Genomic DNA, 20296 nt, shown 5'->3' with positions numbered 1-20296 from the left:
CTGTCCTGTGAACAGCCTCCAACATTGCCCACCTTTCTAGCAGTCTGGAGATCCAAACAGCATTTCCATTGGAAGAAAGGAAAGGATCTTGCTTAACTCTCTTTCTGAAACTGATCCCTCTATAATTAGAACAGGGTCATTCCCTTTGCTCGGTCGCTGAGCTCTGGCAGAGCCCTGGCCTTGTTAAGGGTCTAAAAAAGTTGATGGAAAGTGTAGGCAATGGACTGGTAGATGCTACAGTTGTGGAATATTTTTAAAATGCAGATTCTCAGGTTCCAGGCCTGCATTTTCACACAGGCCCCTAGTGAGTTGTATGTACTATTAAAGTTGTGAAGCGCTATTCTAGCATAGAGTCTAAGAGATCCTCCCCCTGTCCCTAGCTTTCCTGTCCCCATCTAAACATTCATTCATTTCCCCATCTTCTCACCCCATACAAGCAACATACCAGCCCTTCTAGCTGTGTAAGTATTATCTCTTTCTTTCTCCACCTTAAGAAGTGAGGCTAGGGTGGCATCTGTGGCTCAGTAGGTAGAGCACCGGACCCATATACTGAGGGTGGTAGCTTTGAACCCGGCCCAGCCAGCTGAAACAGCAATGGCAGCTGCAACAACAAAAATAAAATAGCCGGGTCTTATGGCTTGGGAGTAATCCAGTTACTTGGGAGGTAAAGGCAAGAGAATCGCTTAAGCCCTGGAGTTGGAGGTTGCTGTGAGCTGTGATGCCATAGCACTCTACCGAGGGTGACAGAGACTCTGCCTCCAAAAAAAAAAAAAAAAAGTGAGGCTTTACCTCCTTAAGGAATGAGAAATTCCAGGCAGAGAAAAATGGTTGGAGGAGTCACAAAGAACAGGGTCATTTTCTTAGATTACACCAGGTTAGGAGCAACCACTTTTCTGAAACATGATCAGGGTAGTAGTACCCTTTTGGCCCAGCTCTCACAGCACCCTCTTTTGTTTTGGCCCACCTACTCAGAGGAATGAGTGGAGCTGGGAGCAGTCAGAGGAATGTCTCAGCTGCGTAGTGAATCTAGCACTGTTCCAAGGAATCTCAGATGGTCTGTGACTCATCTCTGTCCTCAGGACTGTATCTGGGGTCCTAGAACCCTGAAACTCATGCAGGTTCTTATGTGAGGCAACTCTCAACTGTGGGCATAGAGAGCATGTGAATCCATCTATACACTGCTCAAACATGTGCCCATTTCAAACACGTGGGGGAAGATGGAAAAGATCTCACTATGCCCCTGCACAAATCTCAGGCTTGCTGGGGAATTAGGACTGGGACCTGGAAGGGGAGGTTTTCTGGGGGAGCTCTGGGGTCACCTGAAGGAGGACTTTCTGGAGGGGGAGAGGCTACAGCAGAGCCTTCTGAGGGCAGGGGTGATTTTGGTAGATGAAGAGGAGGCTCTCCAGGTGGGCAGGGCCAGCAGAGGCAGATGCCCAGACAGGTCACAAAACTCTGTAGGTACCCAATTACCTGCCCTCGGTGAGCTCTGCCATCGGCGGGGAGGTGCCCCAGCGCTACGTGTGGCGTTTCTGCATCGGCCTGCACTCAGCACCTCGCTTCTTGGTGGCCTTCGCCTACTGGAACCACTACCTCAGCTGCGCCTCGCCATCTCCCTGCTACCGCCCACTTTGCCGCCTCAACTTCGGCCTCAACGTTGTCGAGAACCTGGCACTGCTAGTGCTCACCTATGTCTCCTCCTCCGAAGACTTCAGTGGGTGCTTAGAGGAGGGGGTGTGGGGAAGGCCTCTGGGAGGGGATTGCCCCGCCTCTTCCCATACTTCCTTCATAGGTGTGCAGGCACTCTGCCATGCGCACTCCCAATCCTCCTTTTCCTCCAGCTGTCCACGAAAATGCTTTCATTGTGTTCATTGGCTCATCCCTCAGCCACATGCTCCTCACCTGCATTCTCTGGAGGCTGACCAAGAAGCACACAGTAAGTCAGGAGGTACGGTCTATCCCTAGTGGGGCTCCAGGTGGCACAGAAGAAAATACAGGACATCTGTCCTCAGGATGTGGGTAATGGTGAGGTGGGAACTGGAATTCTAATGGCAACCCTGGCAACAGGGGTGCTGGGGTTGGGCTGGGCCTTGACAACAGTGGAGAGAGATTGGTTAGGATCTAGGACTGTGTTTGGGTCCTAGCATGGAAGAATAGAAGAGATGGAGGTTCCAAATGGGTGTAGAAAGTAGAAGCACCCAGGCTACAGTGGTTTAGGAGTAGTGTCAAGGATTATGTCTGTAATAATTCCAGTACCTTCCCCCCATGGCAGGCCTTTACTGGAGATTTAGGGCTGGTGGGTGGCTCCAGGTAACTTTCCTACTCCATCCCTCTGGAGTGGGAGGGGCAGGGATACCACTGCTCCTTGGCCTCATCTCTCCCCCAAATGAGAGAAGTGAACTTGTTCATCATTCCTGCTGCCCCTGCCTGTGCTCCCTTCTGTGACCACTAGTGGGAACCAAGGGAAGTTAAGGCCCAGCCCTTAGGAGCAGGGGCTAAAACGGGAGGCCAGACACAGAACCAGCAAGCTGCAGAGTGATTAGACAGCCTATCCCCTAGGATCGAAAGTCCTACAGCTGGAAACAGCGACTCTTCATTATCAACTTCATCTCCTTCTTCTCGGCGCTGGCTGTCTACTTTCGGCACAACATGTATTGTGAGGCTGGAGGTGAGGCCAAGACAGATCCGTATGTGGTCATAAGTTGATATGGGGCAATTTCCATTGTTTCTCCTGTGGTAGACTAGTGGTGTGGTGGTTTATGAAGAGGCCCCTGAGAACAGGTAATGGGAGCTTCACTATGCCCTGTTCCTTGTGTCCTCACAACAGTGTACACCATCTTTGCCATCCTGGAGTACACTGTTGTCCTAACCAACATGGCGTTCCACATGACGGCCTGGTGGGACTTCGGGAACAAAGAGCTGCTTATAACCTCTCAGCCTGAGGAAAAGCGATTCTGAACCCTCTCCCCTGCTGTGGAGGAGGCAGCCCAGTGCCCAGAAGCAAGAAATAAGAAACAGCTCTGGCCTTCCCCACCCTGTGTCCTCTCTGGGCCCTACTGAAGATTGGGGAGGGGGAAAAAGGAAGAAAGGGGATAGGCCAAGGCTGACGCCAGTGCTGCTGACTGCTCCTGCCCACCCTTCACAAGAGCACAAGGGCTCTCAAGCATCGTTACCCTTACCTGAGAGTTCTCAAGAAGCTGAGCTGACAGGAGAGCTCCACCATTTGGTGCTAAAAAGCCCTGAGGTTCATGACCACAATCCAGTTCTTGGCCTTTACATAGCCACCTTTCACTGAGGTCAGGAACCGCTGAGCAGTGGCTGCTAACTGAATACTGCAGCCATTTCTCAATGGGGTGATTTACTTGACTGATATATCTAATGATCTCCTGTGCACATCCAGGCCTGTGGCCATAGTCCCCTGCTGTTTCCCAGGTGTTCTGGTCCTAACTTTACCTCTTTGATTTGGCATATGTCTTAGGGTATGCACCCTACCCTATCTGAGCTTCAGTGTGTCCATGTGTATGATGGGGGGGTGGGTGTGCTGTATGATTTCCAAAGGCTCTGCCAGTGTGATTCTGATGTCATCCCTTGGAGGTGGTGTTCTGTACCCTAAAGGATGACCTGTTCCAGAGAAGTACCAACACAGCATGTACTTCCCTTCCCTTCTGAAATTTCTAGTTTATGGATGCTCCCTCCTTTATAAAAGTATGAGGTGGAAAGGTCAGTGGCCCAGATTTCTACCCCAAAATGGGCCTCCCTAGAATTCCTCCATCTTCCTTACTACCCCAGATCCTAAGCTCTTTTGGTTGTACATTTTAAAAGAAAATAAATTTTTTCTTTTCTTTTTTTTTTTCCATTAGTTTGGGCAAGGCTTGCTGGTCTTGGGGCTTATTTCCTGGTTTGGTAAGAACTGAGTGACGAAGGGGCTCCAAAATGGAGGAAATAAGTCCATGGCAGGTTATGATTCCAAGAGGCAATCTCCTGAGTCCTGGAGTCTCCTAAGGCTGATTGAAGCTTCCACTTTGATGAGCTATCTTTATGACTTCAAGCCTGGAAGCTAGAATAACTAAGTCTTCAGTTGAGGCAAAGGCCTAGGTTCTAGCCCTAACTCTTACCAGTAAAAATCTGTCTTTTTGAGAGTATAACGGTACAGCTCTCAGGTGCATAGCTGAGACTACCTCCCTTCAGGCTAATGATTTTCAGCCTCTCCCTTCCTGAGTCCTAGATGGGGAACTCTTCCTGCAAGCTTTGTATCCTGTCCACTACAGCATCTGCATCTGGGTCCCAGAGCAAGAGTGGCCCCCCAAGGGAGCCCAGAGCTTTGTTAGAGAAATTGGGGGGTGGTGATAGGGGACCACAATGAAGTCTATTGTCTCCTATCCCCTATTAGAGGAAACAAAAGGCTCCCAGTCTCTAGGGAACCCTAGCCCATGCCCACCCCCTAATGCCCAGCACACAGGGAGGAGCCGGGGCCACTGGAGATAGGTTTTATTGATGCTGATGGGGGTAGGAAAGGCCCCCAGGAGCATGAGAGCTGAGTCAGGCAGCGGATGCATATGGCCTGGGCACATTGGAGCAGGTTAGGGCACATTCATCTTCTCAGGATTCTGTGGCTCCTTCCTTGGGGGAAGGAAGAGAGCCTCTTGGGAGCACAATTTCATGAGCAGTGAGGGCAGAGGTTAGAGATGGCTAAGAGCCCCTAACCTGAGAGGAAGCACCACGATAGGCAGCAACAACTGTGTGGAAAGCTAGATGAACTGGTCAATAGCAGAAAACGGGGAAAGGGGCACTGGCTTGGACTCTTGAGGCAGGGTCCAATCTTGGCTTGGGGTGTACTCATGAGAATTCCTGATGTTCCCAAGCAGAGTGGGACAGAGCCCAAAGCCCCTTTCTCTGCATGCCTCCTTAAGGAGAAAAAGGCATTCAGAGAAGAAGGCATCCTGGGAGCCCCCTGGAAAGGGGTGCCAGAATTAGTCCTTAAGGCACAGCTGGGGACAAATAAGGCGCCAAGGCACAACTGGTGGGAGAGGGCAGGGGCAGCCTCCAAGCTGAGTGCCAGGGTCACAAGAGGACGCAGGACCGCCCACGCTTGACCGGCGTGGGGTTGAGCACAGCCCGGACAGCCTCAGCAAACACTTCCTTGACGCCATCCTGCTGCAGGGCTGAGCACTCGAGGTAGCGCACAGCGTGGATCTGCTTCGCCAGTGCCTGGCCCTGCTGTGGTGTGATGGGTGCTTGACCCTGCTCCTTGAGGCGTCGTAGGGTGTCAGGCTGGGCTCTCAGGTCCTTCTTGGTGCCCACCAGGAGGATGGGCACATCGGGACAGTGGTGGCACACCTCTGGATGCCACTTGTGCCGCACATTCTCGTAGGAGGGCGGACTGGCAATGGAGAAACAGATGACAAAGACGTTGGTCTGAGGGTATGAAAGTGTGCGAAGGCGGTCATACTCCTCCTGGCCCGCCGTGTCCCACAGGTTCAGGTTCACTGTGCGCCCATCAACCGCACTCTGGGCACTGTAATTGTCGAACACTGTGGGAATGTACTCCTTGGGAAAGGCGTTGGTTGTGTAGCAGATAAGCAGGCACGTCTTGCCCACAGCCCCATCGCCCACCACTACACACTTGATGCTCTGCATTGTGGATGAAACTGCTATAATGGAGGCAGGGCCTCCTCCCTCTTCTGGGCCCCTCTGGATGCAGTGACCTGTGGGAAACACTTGGTTAGGGAGGCCACTACCCATTGAGAAGAAAGGATGGGGACACACTGAGGGAAACTAGCTCCTGTTCCCTTAAGTTGGCATCATTCTGAAGTCCCATCAAGACAGACATTAGAGAGGCAGATAGTAAGAGGCCTTGGGACCAAACAAAAGTGCTGTAAGGATACAGTGTAAGATGGTAGCAAGCACATAAGCTCTGGTGTCAGAATAACTAAAGTCATATCCTGGTTTTGCTGTTTCCTAGCTGTGACCCTGGACAAATTGCTTAACCTTTCCATGCTGCAGTTTTCTTGGCTATAAAATGGGGGCGGGGAAATAAGATATACCACCTACCTTATGGGGTTACTGTGAGGATTATGTAAGATTGGTTTTTTTTTTTAAACTTCTTTTTTTTTTTTTTGTGGTTTTTGGCCGGGGCTGGGTTTGAACCCACCACCTCCAGCATATGGGACTGGCACCCTACTCCTTGAGCTACAGGCGCCGCCTGTAAGATTGGTTTTTTTAAGACAAGAGTCTCACTCTGTCACCCTGGATAGAATGTCATGGCATCACAGCTCAGAGGAACCTCAAACTCCTGGGTTCAAGTGGTTTCTCCAGCCTCCCAAGTAGCTGGCACTACAGGTACCCACCACAACACCCAGCTAGTTTTTTTATTTTTTAGTAGAGACAGAGTCTCGGTGTTGCTTAGGCTGTTACCAAACTCCAGAGCTCAAGGGATACTCCTGCCTTGGTCTCCCAGAGTGCTAGGATTACAAGTATGAGCCACCATGCTCGGCTTCAAGACCTGTCTCAAAAGAAAAAGTCAGAGATGGGGTTGATGGGAGATCTCCCTCACTGGGAAGCAGAAAAGGAACTTTGGTGGTATGGGGGCTGTAAAGGACCCAGGTGTTGGTCCCATCTCCTTCACAGAGCACAATTCCCCCTGGGATCAGTTAGGAGGAAAACAGTTTCACTTTATAAGGTTAATCCTAGTTCACATTAAAAATATTTCGGGCGGCACCTGTGGCTCAAAGGGGTAGGGCACCGGTCCCATATGCCGGAGGTGGTGGGTTCAAACCCAACCCTGGCCAAAAACCACAAATAAATAAATATAATAAAAAGCAAAAAAAAAAAATGAATAAGAATGGCTATGTTCTTTTTTTTTTCGGCCGGGGCTAGGTTTGAACCTGCCACCTCCGGCATATGGGACCCGCACCCTACTCCTTCAGCCACAGGCGCCGCCCAAGAATGGCTATGTTCTTAAAAAAAAAAAATATTTCCATCTTGGGTGGTGCCTGTGGCTCAATGAGTAGGGTGCTGGCCCCATCTACTGAGGGTGGTGAGTTCAGACACAACCCCGGCCAAACTGCAACAATAAAAAAATTAAAAAAAAAAAAAAAACAATAAAATATTTCCATCTTATTTACATAAAATAGACATGTATTCATCCTTAGGACATTCAGAGAGAGACCATCAGAGAAGGGTCAGGGAAGGAAGTAAGGGCCCCCTAGGTCAGTAGAGTCTCAACTGGAACCCTCAGATAGAGTCAAGAGACCTAAGTTTTAGCCCCCTCTCTGCTGACTCCCTGCAACCAAGTATGAGGCTTTTATCCTTTTTGGGCCTCAGTTTTCCTACCCAGGAAATGGAGATAAATATCTGTGCAAGGGCACTATGCTGATGAAATAAGACCTTAAAGAGCTTTGGGAACAGATGCCATTAATTGTATCCGTTGGATTTTCTGGGAAGCACTGGCATTTCAAAGCAGAACTCCTGGGCCTGTAATCTTCAGTTCCATGTAGCAGGGGAGTGGGTGTGGCAGTGTGACTTGAGAACTCTCCCCACAGCCCAGCACTGGGCTGGCCCAAGCAGGGAGGCAAGGAGGGAACTCAGACCGGCAGTCACAAGGCCTAAGAAACTGGAAGCACAGCTCTCTGGAGAGCTGGTTATCAACCAGCAATCAGTAAATCAGCCCTCAATGGAGAGGGGAGGAAGTGGGTGGCTTCTGGGCTGGGAAGGGAACAGGGACTGACACTGGAAAAATATTATAAGTAAGGTAGTGTCCAGAAACAAGCAGGGTAGACAGACACAGTGCTAAGAGCACTGGATACCAGAATCTGACATCCTGAGCTCATATGTCCTTGACCCTTGATAAAAGCCCCTCATATGGTACAAGACCATAGACTGCATGGTATTATGTCGTTTCATCCTTATAACAACCTATTAATACTATTTCTACTTTATAGATGAGAAAACAAATTTAGCAGTTAAAGTAACCCAACATCACATAGCTAGTTATTACAGGATCCAGGACACAAACCCAGTTTTCTGACACCAAGTCCTTTGTTTTTCTCAATGCATTACACAGTCTCCAACTTACCCCTTATCAGTTGTGTGACCTTGATCAAGTAAGTCACTTCCCTTCCTAGAGCCTCAGTTTCTTCATCTGTGTGACAGGAGTAATAATACTTGTCCTCTCAACCTCAAAGGGCAGCATGAGCACAGGAATGAATATGCTTTATATATGCTGTGCACACAGGAGTTGACAAGAGCAGGAAGTACTGAGTATGCACGTGTCTTGTGGTGTCAGCCTAATTCTCCCTATTCAGGTCTAAATCAGACCTTATTCTTTCTCCCAAGACAACTCTTTTAGCTGGAAAAAAAAAATTTTTTTTTTAGAGACAGTCTCACTCTGTTCCTGAGTAGAGTGCTGCGGCGTCATAGCTCTCAGCAAACTCTTGGGCTCACGTGATCCTATTGCCTTAGTCCCTAGTAGCTCGGACTATAGGCTCCTGCCCAGCTATTTTTAGAGATGTGGTGTCCCTCTTGTTCAGGCTGGTCTCAAACTCCTAAGCTCAAGCAAACCATCTGCCTCAGGCTCCCAGAGTGTTGGGATTACAGGTGTGAGTGACTGTGACAGGCCTGGTTATTTTTTATTTATTTTTTTGAAACAGAGTCTTGCTCTGTCACCCTGGGTAGAGTGCCATGGCGTCATAGCTCACAGCAACCTCAAACTCTCAGGCTTCAGCGATCCTCTTGCCTCAGCTGCCCAAGTAGCTGGGACTACAGACGCCAGACCCAACACTCAGCTAGTTTTTCTATTTTTTTTTAGTATAGATGGGGTCCTGCTCTTGCTCAGGCTGGTCTCGAACTGAGCTCCAGCAATCCACCTGCCTCAGCCTCCTAAAGTGCTAGGATTAGAGGCCTGAGCCACCAAGTCGCCCAGCCTGTCACTGAAATCCTTTGTCCCGAACTGGGTAGAATAAGTTCTCAGAAGGGCATGTGGTAAAAAGTAGGGTCTAACCTGTACCAAACAGAAGAAGGATGTCAATGCTGCCAGAGGCCAAATCAGGAAGAGTTTGGAGTTGAGGTTTCACTCTGATTGACTGACTTGTTCACTAGGTAGCTTTTTCAAAGAGAATCACTTGGCAGGGCATAGTGAGGCAGAAGGATTACTTGAGCCGAGGAGTTTGAGGCTGTAGTGTGCTATGATTGTGCCTGTGAATAGCCACCTCACTCCATCCTGAGCAACATAGTGAGACCCCTTGGCAAAAAAGAAAAAAAAGTAACTTAGTGGCCAAGCATGGTGGCTCATGCTTGTAATCTTAGCACTCTGGGAGGCCAAGGCAGGAGATTGCTTGAACTCAGAAGTTTGTGACCTGCCTGAACAAGAGTGAGACTCCATCTCTAAAAATAGAAAAACTAGTGGGGTGTCTTCAGCAGGAGCCTGTAATCTCAGCTATGCAGGAGGCTGAAGCAGGAAGATTGTTTGAACCCAGGTGTTTGAGGTGCTGTGAGCAAAGCTGAGGCTAGTCTAGGTGACAGAGTTGAGACTCTGTCTCAAAACAAGAAAAAAAAAAAAACACCAAAAAACCAAAACTTAGGAAATGAATAAATGTTTGAAGATATATATGTTATTAGCCAAATTACAACTTATTCTGACTTTTTTTCCCCTAATGTAATTCAGGTCATGTCTGGTCCATCATCTTGGCATTCAAATTATTATTTATTTAATTTTTTTTTTTAGAGACAGAGTCTCACTTTATTGCCCTCAGTAGAGTGCCGTGGCATCACACAGCTCATAACAACCTCCAACTACTAGGCTTAAGCGATTCTCTTGCCCCAACCTCCTGAGCAGCTGGGAATACAGGTGCCCACCACAACACCCGGCTATTTTTTTGTTCCAGTTTGGCTGGGCTGGGTTTGAACCCATCACCCTCGGTATATGGGGCCAACGCCCTACCCACTGAGCCACAGGTGCTGCCCCAAAATTATTCTTAACCTTGCCAGGTGCAATGGCTCACAATTGTAAGGCTAGCACTTAGATAGGCTTGGGTGGGATAACTGCTTGAGCCCAGAAGGTTGAGACCAGCCTGGGCAATAGCAAGACTCTCTCTACAAAATAAAGAAAAATTAGCCAGGTATGGTGTTGCACACCTATAGTCCCAGCTACAGGGGAGGACCACTTGAGCCCAGCAGTTTGAGGTTGCAGTGAGCTATGATGACACTACTGCATTCTAACCTGGGCTACAATTAGACTCTGTCTCAAAAAAAAAGAGAAAGAGAGATTTAAAAAAATTAATAATGTGATATAGGTTTTAGATTCATAAAGACTTTTGAGTTTATTTTATTTATGTATTTATTTATTTAAGATTGAGTCTTACTCTATCACCCTCAGTAAAGTGCCATGGCAGCACAGCTCAAAGCAAGCTCAAACTCTTGGGCACAAGCAATCCTCTTGCCTCAGTCTCCCAAGTAGCTGGGACTATAGACACCTGCCACAATGCCCAGCAATTTTTAGAGACACGGTCTCACTCTTGCTCAGGCTGGTCTTGAACTCCTGAGTTCAGGCAATCCACCTGCCTCAGCCTCCCAGAGTGCTAGGATTACAGGCATGAGCCACCACACCTAGCCTGAAGAGTTTAAATCATGGTTCTACCCCTATCAGTTGGACTTAGGATAACTTGCCTCTCTCAGCTTCAACCTCCTTATCTTTCAAATGCAGCAGCAACTGTACCTACCTCACAGGGTTGTTGTAAGGATCAAGTGCATGTGAGTTCCTAGGTCCCTGCTCCCAAGGGGTCTCCACTGTCCTCTGCAAACAAGCCAGGATCATTCTTCCCTCTAAACTTCTACTCCTGTTTTTCTCTCTGCTGCCATTCCCTCTTCCTTCTCAAATCTTCCTGACTCCTCAGCCTGACATTCCCATAAGGCTACTGAATAGCCCACTATGGAAATTTAACCCTGCTTTGGCTCTGTGTTTCTCCTTCTCCAACAGTCATTCATATATAACTCTGATAACTGCAGCCCAAGCTTCTCTTGATTCACTGACAGAAGAGCTTTGAGTATAGGGCTGGGTAAACAGTGGATACAACCACTGCCTTCTGATGTGCTTACACCTAACTTTATTACCGAAATCTGGATAGATCCCTCCAAAGCCCATAACACACACAGCCAACACTTCAATGCAGAATCTTTACTGGAGTGCAACGAGAGCCAAAAGCTATGACTGGATAGGTAAAAAATCTCTTCCCAGTACCAACTTGACTTGGCTCCAGCAGGGAGTACAGCCTGTGGGAGCACAGTTCACAGGGGCTCACCCTGAGTGTGGTCCCTTGAGCCTACAATTATACCTCGTGGGGCCTAGCCTTCAGATGTGGCCCAGGCAGGCACAGAACTGGGGAGAGAAAGGAAGCAGCCTGATTGCCTGATCTCTGTGGCCGTTAAAGCAGGGGAAGTGTCCCAACTGAGACTGGGGGAGGGGAGGAATGGGCACTAAATAATGCGTGACTGTGGAGCCAATGGGAACTTGGTATAGCCTTCTAACCTGCTTCCCTAACATGGGGTTTCCCTTCTGTAGTCCCCAACTCCCCACCAACTTCATTCTAACTGTACTCCATCTCCAAACTTTCCAATCCTTAACACTAGTCATACCACTCTATCCTCTATGAAGTAGCCTCTACATTTGCTTCCCTAAAACACACCAAGCTGTGATATTATACTCAAAAAGCCAAGCAAGCACCATGGCCACCTCCTCCAGGAAAGTGTCCTTTTTTTTTTTTTTTGAGACAGAGTCTCACTTTGTTGCCCTGAGTAGAGAGTGCCATGGTGTCATAGCTCACAGCAACCTCAAACTCTTAGGCTCAAGTGATTCTCTTGTTTCAGCCTCCCCAGCTGGGAATACAGGCACCTGGCTATTTTTAGAGATGAGGTCTCACTCTGGCTCCAACCTGTGAGCTCAGGCAATCCAGCAGCCTCAGCCTCCCAGAGTGCTAGGATTACAAGTGTGAGCCACCATGCCTGGCCCTTCTTTTCTTTTCTTTCTTTTTCTTTTTTTTTGAGACAGTCTCACTCTGTCACCCTTGGGTAGAGTGCCACAGTGTCATCATAGCTCACAGCAACCTAAAACTCTTGGAGGTCAAGCCATCCTCATGCCTCACCCTGCTAAGTAGCTGGGACTACTACTGCCTATCACAACACCCAGTTAATTTTTCTGTTTTTAGTAGCAACTAGGTCTTGCTCTTGCTCAGGCTGATCTGAGCACAGGCAACCCACCTACCTCAGCTACCCAGAGATTAGAGGGGTGAGCCACCATGCCTGGATTCCAGGAAGTTCTTTTACATCATTCAAGTCTTTTAAATCACAGGTGATTTATCCCATCCAAAGTCTGGTCCCTGTCTCTCTCACAGGACCTTTCTGGCTTCAAATGTAGTCAGATCTGAGTCTTATCTCAGGTCATTAGACTGGGAGGGCGTGGAGGGCAAGGTCCTTGCTGATTGCTCCCTCAGCTCAGCACAGCACACAGTGGCTGTCAGTAATTGTCACTGACACCGAATGAACTCAATCTGTCCTTCTTGTCTTTGCACATGGGCGTTCCCCTTCTTGGAATGCAGTTCACCCCCTTCAGGTCCTTCCTGTCTTTCAGGGCACAGTTCTGTTCCCCAGATTTTCCAGTGCATCATAGCAACCCCTCTCCTGCCTTACCTTTCCCAGCACTGACTGTCTGTATTGTTCACTAGGCTGAACTGGATGTCTGGTAGGGTGGGAAGTTTGTCCTTCTGTTTATTTCCAGAAGCTCAGCAGAGGGCTGTGCAAAAGCTGCAGACTGACCTACATGTCCTCTCTCATCAATCCATAGACTTTGATGCTAGGAACAAGGAAGAACCTTTATGACCAGCAGATGAAAGACAAAAGGTAACCAATTTCTCCCTCATCCTGAGGACCACCAAGTTGGGGTAACAAAGACACAAATGATAGTGCCTGTTCCTCAACTGGAAAGTGAAGGGCACGGCAGGCAAAGCTAGCTCTGAAGTGATGAGGAAGACAGGTAGGAAAAGCAGTTTTGATGGGCCAAGGATTGGGAGTGTCTCAGGACTCTTGGTCAAAGATGAGGCTAGGGGCAAGGGCACTATTGGAAAGGCTTTAGAAGCTCTGCAAGTTTGTTTTGAAGGGAGAAACAGAGGAGAGGTGACATAAAGAGAGGCTCAAAAGAGCTGCAGCTGGTTGCAGCTGGGCTCGGAGGAGGAAGCTGGGGGAGATATGAGGTCAGTGTGGGGCTGGGACCGGGCCGAGGGCTGAGTCTTTCTTCCCTTTCTCCCCATCAGAAGGGTAGAACCTAAGAGAGCCTAGTTCCCAGCCTTAAGAAAAAAAATCATGCTGAAGGACTGCCACCTCTTGCCATTCTCCATCCTTCAGGCCGTGCAATGGATCCTGCACTGCAGCAGGTAGGGTAAGAAGAGAGAGCTGATGCCATCTACTAGGGGCTGGAGAGGAGGAGGAAACAAGACAGTTGTAGCTGGGAAATCTGTGAGGGGCCCTTTTATCAATTCCCAAATCCTTAGCTTCTCTCACTGTCCCAACACCCAGGGCATTCCACAAAGGGTGAGAGTCCCAGGGCCAGGACAGTTCTGGCTGGAGGAGCCAAGGAAGCTGCCCCTCCCCCTCCAAGCAGTGCAGAGGAAGGTTCACACTCTGGCTTCCTCTTCCCCGCCTAGCAGCAGCTCAACAGTCCCTGGGCCCCATGAAAAGCTTGTGAAGTGGTACTTCCTTTGCCTTTACTAATTTCATACAAGGTGGTACAGAAATGCCACCCTACCAATCCTGCCTCCCCCACCTGAAAATACCCAAAGAGACGCAAGTTTGCCCAGTCCTTTCAGCCTGCCCAAAGCCTTAGGGGGTTTCCACAAGGGAAAATAACATCAGGGAGGAAACTCCGGCATCTATTTTCCACTGTCACTGGGCAGAGCTGGAACAGAGAAGACAGGTACTCCCCCATCTTGCTGTCCCCTAGCAAAATCCCCAACACACTCTGCCCTCTTCTTATCTCTCAACCTGTAACAATCTTTGTGCGTGGAGGAAAGGGCCACAGTTCTGCCCCTGGACACATATATAGCGACTACATAGGCCTGTCACATCAAGCCTGGTAAGACACCATGGCCCAGAGTAAGGGCACTGCCATGAGGAGTTTCTTGGGGAGGAAGAGTCAGAACTATCATGTTCAAGTGAATGTGCTCATGGAGGTATTGATATGCAACTCCTTAATGCTGAAAGGGAGCCAAGAGAGCTAAGTTGACCAGGGTTATATAGAGTTGGTGGCAAATCCAGAACAAGGCTATGGGTCTCCTAACCTCTAGCCTACTATTAGTTCCACAAAGGACAGAAAGGTAAGGATTATTACTTTAGCCTGGGAATGGACCTACTATCTCTCTGACCATAATCAAAATGATCCTACCATGGTTTTCACTTCAGGAAATGGACCAAAGAGGTCAGGTTGAAGTACATCTGAGCTCTTGTGTCTAGCCCATCCTGCAGCATTCATGAGTTAGCACTGACATTACAACAGCCAGTTGCCCTTGCCCTGTCCCAGCTGCAAAGTTCTTCCTCTGGCCTCTATCTCCTGGAGAGATGCCCTCCCCCATGAGATGAGAACAAAAGAGGAAGCTGGACCCTGGACAGGAAAAGCAGTCTGATCTGGGGAGGTGGCCCATGCTTTGTCTTTGGTTTCTCCCTTTAGCTCTTCTCATGGACTCTTATAAACCTTACCAATTATGGGTCTACAGTGTATATGGAGGGAGCGATCTACAGTCTGGGGCCAGGCCCTATTATTCTTCCCAGTTCTCCAGCTATCATCAACCTTGTATCTTTCCAGCTGTCTCACCATAGCCACAGCCTCTCATATCTTCCTGCTCATGATCCCCTAAAAAGCACACATCAGACACCGCTTCTGCTCTCCATATTCCAGATTCCTAACCAGGATCTGTGGATCCTGATGTAGACATCAGCTACTTCTTTTCATGTTACAACCTTGTTCATACTTCTTTAGCCAAGACCTTAACCACAGCCTCCTAGGTTGAAGCCACCCTCATCTACAATGATACTGTCCCATTTAGATCCCTCCCACCCTGGTCCTATTTTTCTAGCAACGACTTTCTTGCAGTTAGCTCAAACTTCCAAGGGAGGCAGATCTTGCCTGGCAGAATCCCTGTCTCATCCATCCTGCCTTTACCTTCACAGTCTTGTCGGTTGCTGAGTTATCCAGAATACTAAAATAAATACTGATTTGCCAGGCTGGGAATCAGGACTCCTGGGGTTTTTAATGACTGTGATGCGGGAAAGTGCCTTGTATGTACATTCTTCCCTGAGCTGGGGTTTTATGATGGTCCCTGAGGTTTCCTCTTAGAGCCAAACCTCTGTTCAGAAATGAAAGTAGGAGAGATAGTTATATGAAAGGGCAGGAATGGAAGAAGGAACAATTTATGGAAAAGGAACAAGTGTGAGACAGGAAGAGGACTGAATAGGGATAGCCCTTAAATTTAGCTATGATTGGGAGATCTAAAAAAATGTAGCACTTGTTTCTACTTTTTTTTTCTAGTGGAGAAAAATGAATACAGACTATTGAAAGTTGAGAGAAGCAAGATCCCTCAGCCTACATCCCAAAGAGTTGAAGGAGCTTCCGAATTGAAACAAGATCTTACATAGCCAAGATGGACTAAAATTAAACTTGGGATAAATTCCTGAAAGAGGGAATAGGGTATCAGGTGAATGGGGGGAATGTTAAGGATGCCTGAAGCCCACTCTCACCAGAGGGGTTTTTGGTCACCAAGGCCTAAGGTAGACCAGGACATGTGTTTAGGACCTGGAAGGCAGGCCCTGAAAGACAGCAGGGAAGAGGGGGCAGACACTTTTGCCTTACCCTCTCCTTTTCCTGATTCAAAACTAAAACAGTTAAGACTAAAGTTAGGCCAGCTGCAGTTTTCCCTCCAGAATCCTGCCTTTGCCCCCTCCCTTTCCTTTCATCACACCCAGCTGGTCCCATTCTCTCTGCCAGGTGAGGTTGGAACCAACAGGTGTTGGAGTAGGGACCTTCAGACTGCCCCTAAGCTTCCAGGCCTGGCCTCTTGGTCAAGCAGCAAAGGGCTGATTTTGATTTCCCATGGCCTCTCTCACCAGTCTTATTCTTGTGTCACGCTACCCTGACTGCTACCGACTGCTTCCTCCTGCCTAACCACAGCCTCACCCACTGCAGGTTCCCTTCATTCTGCTGGCTTCCCCTGCTCTGGGCCCTCTCAGGCTGAGGGCAGTTATTTTGTCTCTAAGATATAAAGATGTACACACACAGAGGTTTTCCAGCCCTTTAATCATCTGTATCACTGGGAGGTTGCAGCCTGCCTCTCTAAGGTAGGGAAGTTTGAAAAGACTCTCAAACTCACCAAGTCTTCTTCAGATCCTGATCCCAAAGCTGGAGATAAGTGGGTGAGAGGGAAGGAATCAAAGAGAGGGCAACAGGCTGAGGAATAAGGGGTGATAAAGGAAGCAAGAGGTGTGGGTATGAGGGAAGCAGCCAGAAGCTGGGAAGGAAGAGGAGAGGATTCAAGGAACCAACATGAATATAGGAGCTTATAGGTAAGGAAAGGGCAGGGCCTAGGTGTGACTGTGTTTGGGGGAAACAAGACAGAAGGGGATGAGAGGAAGAATGATGAAGGGTTTGTGGGTAGAAACTAAAGGGGTGGAGGAAGACAACAAGAGAAGTTGTAGAATTCAGGGACCAAGAATAAAGAGGAAGATTAGGAAATGGTTCCCAACCTTCTCTCAAAGGCCAGAGCCACTGCTGCCAACAAAAGTCACAGAAAAAACTCGGGGACTATCAGCACCTCCAAAGTATAGTCTTCCACTGCTAGTCACAGGGTAAGACCAGGCCTTTTCCTTCCTCAGTTTACTTCCCAAAAAGCGAGGCCAGGCTCTGGTCAGATAGGCACAGCAGATGTTGCTCACTAAATACCTGTTGCTTAGCTCCAGGGGTAGAGAGATTGAGCCTCAGGAAAACAGACACACATTAAGATTGTGGTCAGTGGGGCTTCCCTCTTGCCCCTACTTATGTCCTCTTGCATGCAGGTGACCCTTGGGCTGCAGGCTAAGAGTGAAGGTCTGGATTAGCATCGATCTTGCAGGGAGTAAGATCTTTTTTTGCAGTCTCGGGCTTCAGAGGCCCCAGACACCGCCCCTCTCTCAGCCTCACAAATGTCACAACTGACCAGAACAGAGAGAGCGCCTTCTTCAGCTAGAGGCCCCTCTCCCCTCACACATTATTGAAACACACTCCACCTCTGAGTTTCATCTTCCAGTTCTGAGCTTTCCCACTTCAGAGGCTATTCTCTCGGAGCCGGGGACCCTCTGATCTCAGAGGTCCCTTGCAGCTCCTGAGAGCTGGTACAGCCCCTGGGAGCCCACTCTCACCGAGCCTCCCCTGGCTCGAAGTGGCCCTGTCTCCGCCCCGCCCGGCCGGCCGCACCCGCCCAACTAGGACTGAGTTGAGGACCTCCCGCCCGCAGCCTCAACAAGCAAACTTCCTCGGCCTGTGCCCAGTCCTGGACCGGCTGGGCTCCCCTCCCCAGGACCCCTGCCCGCCAGCCCCCGCCTGGCCTCACCTGGTGCCCTCCCCGCGGCGGGGGAGCTGGGGGCGGTGGCAGCGGCTCCGGGACCGAGAAGGAAGTGAGAGCCAGAGGCCGGAGGAAGTGGGGGGGGCAGGGGGGGCGGGCCGGCCGGGGCGGGGCGCGGGAGTGGGGCTGGCCGGGGCGGGGCCCAACCAGGAAGTCCGCAGGGCCCCCCCCCAGCCTGTTGCCGGCCTAGTCCCAGGGTCTCCACTTCCCTCACTCCAAGCCCTCTGGCCCTGAGTCCCTTAAGTCTGGCCTCCCAAAGTTAGGTCTCAACCTCCTCCTTGCCACCCTACAGCACTCTAGCAGAGGCCCTACCCTAGGCGCTAGGCATGTGTCCTCTTCTCCGGTATCTCGCCCCCGCCAACCTCCGCGGGAAGATGCTGAGAAAGGCGCCTGATGCCTTCAGCCAACCCCTGGGATGCAGCCGTAGTCAAAGCTGGGGCAGTCCCCACCCCTGCCTCGAGCCCTGTGGGAGTGCCGGGTGGCGGTGATTCAGCAGTGGGAAGGCCCCAGACCCCTGGGGAAGGTGGGGAGATTGGGGGAAGGGGAGCTGGCGTCAGCACCCCGGGAAAGGCAAGATCAGCAGAGGGGGAGCCGCGGGCCCCAAAAACAGGATGTAGTGTAGTCGTTCCGCGCTCGGTACCTCTGCGCGTCTGGGCTCTGGGGAGGAGGCCGGGTAGACAGATGACTTGGGGCTCCCTCGCCGAATTTACTAGCTCTGGCGGGAAGCAGTTTGGGGCTGAAAGGCCGCACCCAGGCCTGAGGTCCGGCTTGGGCCCTGGGGTGGCCTTGTGTGGTCCACGGGTGGGTGGACTCGTGGGCGCCCTCTGGTGCTTCTGTTCCCAGGTTTTGCGCGCGGAACTTTGACTTAACACTCCACATCCTTCCTTCAGCATGAACTTTCTGAGCGCCTACCAAGTGCAGAGCTCTGTGCTAGGTGAAGAAAAATAGCGTTTAAAGTAGGGTCCTTGGATGGCACCTGCGCCTCAGTGAGAAGGGCGCTGGCCCCATGTACCGAGGGTGGCGGGTTCGAACTCGGCTCCGGCCAAACTGCAACAAAAAAAGGGTGTTGTGGTGGGCGCCTGTAGTCCCAGCTCCTCGGGAAGCTAAGGCAAGAGAATCGCCTAAGTCCAGGAGCTGTGACGCCACAGCACTCTACCGAGGACGACAAAGTAAGACTGTCTCAGAAAAATAAAATAAAACAGGGTCTTGCCTTCTAGAGGCTTTCGAAAGAAAGAGAAAGAATGTTTCCGGGAATAAATACCTTAACCTTTCCTTAATGTGCCTGAAATCTGTCTTTGGTAATATAGAAGAATTTCTTTTTCATCGAGTAGTTGTGAAGAGAATACATTAAAAGACCTGCTGTCAATGAATGCCTCAAAGTAAATGTTCAACAGTGCCTTTAAAATTATATATATATAAATAAAGAATGAATTTCCTAAACGCAACATGCCTTCCCCACATCTTTGGGTCTTTGCACATTCTATTCCCTGGGCCTGACTTTTTTTTCTATATTGATTGCCAGGGGAAATGGACTCAGTCTTTCACAATCTGGGGCTACTCCCTGCCTGGTTGCCATTATCCTTCCTCCTTCTCCACCCCTCCCCCTACCTTCTGTCACCCACTCCATAGTCTCTCCCAGCCCTGTTCAACAGGTGCCTGGCACAACGCTCAGCTAGTTTTTCTGTTTTTTCAGTATAGATGTGGTCCTGCTTTTGCTCAGGTCTCAAACTCCTGAGCTCAAGCAATCTACCTGCCTCCGTCTGCCAGTGTGTCTGGTCAACACATGTCATTACTGGACAATTTTAAAAAGCAAAAAGAAATACAATTTTACTTTCTAATTTATTTATTTCGTTATTTTTTATTTTTTATATTTTTGCAGTTTTTGGCCGGGGTTGGGTTTGACCCCACCACCTCAAGCATATGGGGCTGGTGCCCTACTCCTTTGAGCTGCAGGCGCCTCCCTTTTAATTTATTTTTTTTTTAAGTAAATTTATTGTACAAGCAACCAGGTCAAAATATTTGATTTAGTTAGGTAGAATTCGTCTTGTGATTATTATATCCCATCCACAAAAGGTGTGCCAACCCCCACAACCTGTGCCCATTCAGTGAGGACACCCAACTCCCTCCTCCTCCCTTGCTACCCCTCCCCCCAACTTGAATTGAAATCAGTTTTTCTCCTGTTTGGGCATGCATTGAATCATCTACTAGCTTCATATTAGTATTGAGTACATTTGATATTTGCTTTTCCATTCTTTTTTATTTATTTATTTTTGAGACAGTTTCACTTTGTCTCCCTCAGTAGAGTGCTGTAGTGTCACAGCTCACAGCAACCTCCAACTCTTGGGCTTAGGTGATCCTCTTGCCTCAGCCTCCCGAGTAGCTGGGACTACAGGCGTCCGCCACAATGCCCAGATATTTTTTTGTTGCAGTTTGGCAGGGGCCAGGTTTGAACCAGCCACCCTCGGTATGCGGGGCCAGTGCCCTACCCACTGAGCCACAGGCGCTGCCCTGCTTTTCCATTCTTGTGATACTTTACTAAGAAGAATGTGTTTCAACTCCATCCAGGATATTACAAAAGATGTGAAGTCACCATCTCCTTTTTTTTTTTTTTTTTTGAAACAGAGTCTCACTTTGCTGTCCTCCTTAGGGGGCCATGGCTTCATAGC

The 20296-nt window shown here is 49.4% G+C and overlaps 2 protein-coding genes across 35 annotated transcripts in view; one reads left to right on the top strand and one right to left on the bottom strand.

Moving 5' to 3' along the window:
• PGAP2 (post-GPI attachment to proteins 2) overlaps window positions 1-3916 on the top strand; it is a 29827-nt gene extending 25911 nt beyond the window's left edge. For 13 of the 33 annotated variants that reach the window (XM_053560834.1, XM_053560838.1, XM_053560846.1 and 10 more), the window contains 4 exons: window positions 1462-1714; window positions 1842-1948; window positions 2560-2668; window positions 2828-3908. In XM_053560834.1, coding sequence (XP_053416809.1) covers window positions 1462-1714; window positions 1842-1948; window positions 2560-2668; window positions 2828-2958 — 600 coding nt within the window. In that variant the 3' untranslated portion in view covers window positions 2959-3908. Of the gene's footprint in view, window positions 1-1461; window positions 1719-1841; window positions 1949-2452; window positions 2669-2827 lie in introns of those variants that run through there. The other 20 variants (XM_053560861.1, XM_053560854.1, XM_053560856.1 and 17 more) reach the window with 12 other exon arrangements.
• Window positions 3917-4473: 557 nt separating this feature from the next.
• Window positions 4474-18077, bottom strand: RHOG (ras homolog family member G). 2 transcript variants are annotated; one of them, XM_053560868.1, is made up of 2 exons: window positions 17943-18077; window positions 4474-5705 (listed from the first exon to the last, which is right to left on the bottom strand). In XM_053560868.1, the coding sequence occupies exon 2, from the start codon at window positions 5635-5637 to the stop codon at window positions 5062-5064; it is 576 nt and encodes a 191-aa protein (XP_053416843.1). In that variant the 5' UTR covers window positions 5638-5705; window positions 17943-18077; the 3' UTR covers window positions 4474-5061. The 2 variants fall into 2 exon arrangements, with proteins under 2 accessions (XP_053416843.1, XP_053416842.1); XM_053560867.1 differs by lacking the exon at window positions 17943-18077 and adding an exon at window positions 17619-17910.
• Between the last annotated feature and the right edge of the window lie 2219 nt (window positions 18078-20296).

Source organism: Nycticebus coucang, chromosome 14 (genome assembly GCF_027406575.1).
Source record: "Nycticebus coucang isolate mNycCou1 chromosome 14, mNycCou1.pri, whole genome shotgun sequence".
NCBI classification, from domain to species: domain Eukaryota; kingdom Metazoa; phylum Chordata; class Mammalia; order Primates; family Lorisidae; genus Nycticebus; species Nycticebus coucang.
Note: the sequence above shows the minus strand (reverse complement) of the source record. Positions and strands in the feature narration are given on the sequence as shown.

What these genes read in the sequence shown, in the direction of transcription:
- RHOG (XM_053560868.1), bottom strand. Translation starts at nt 5,637, where the DNA reads ATGCAGAGCATCAAGTGTGTAGTGGTGGGCGATGGGGCTGTGGGCAAG.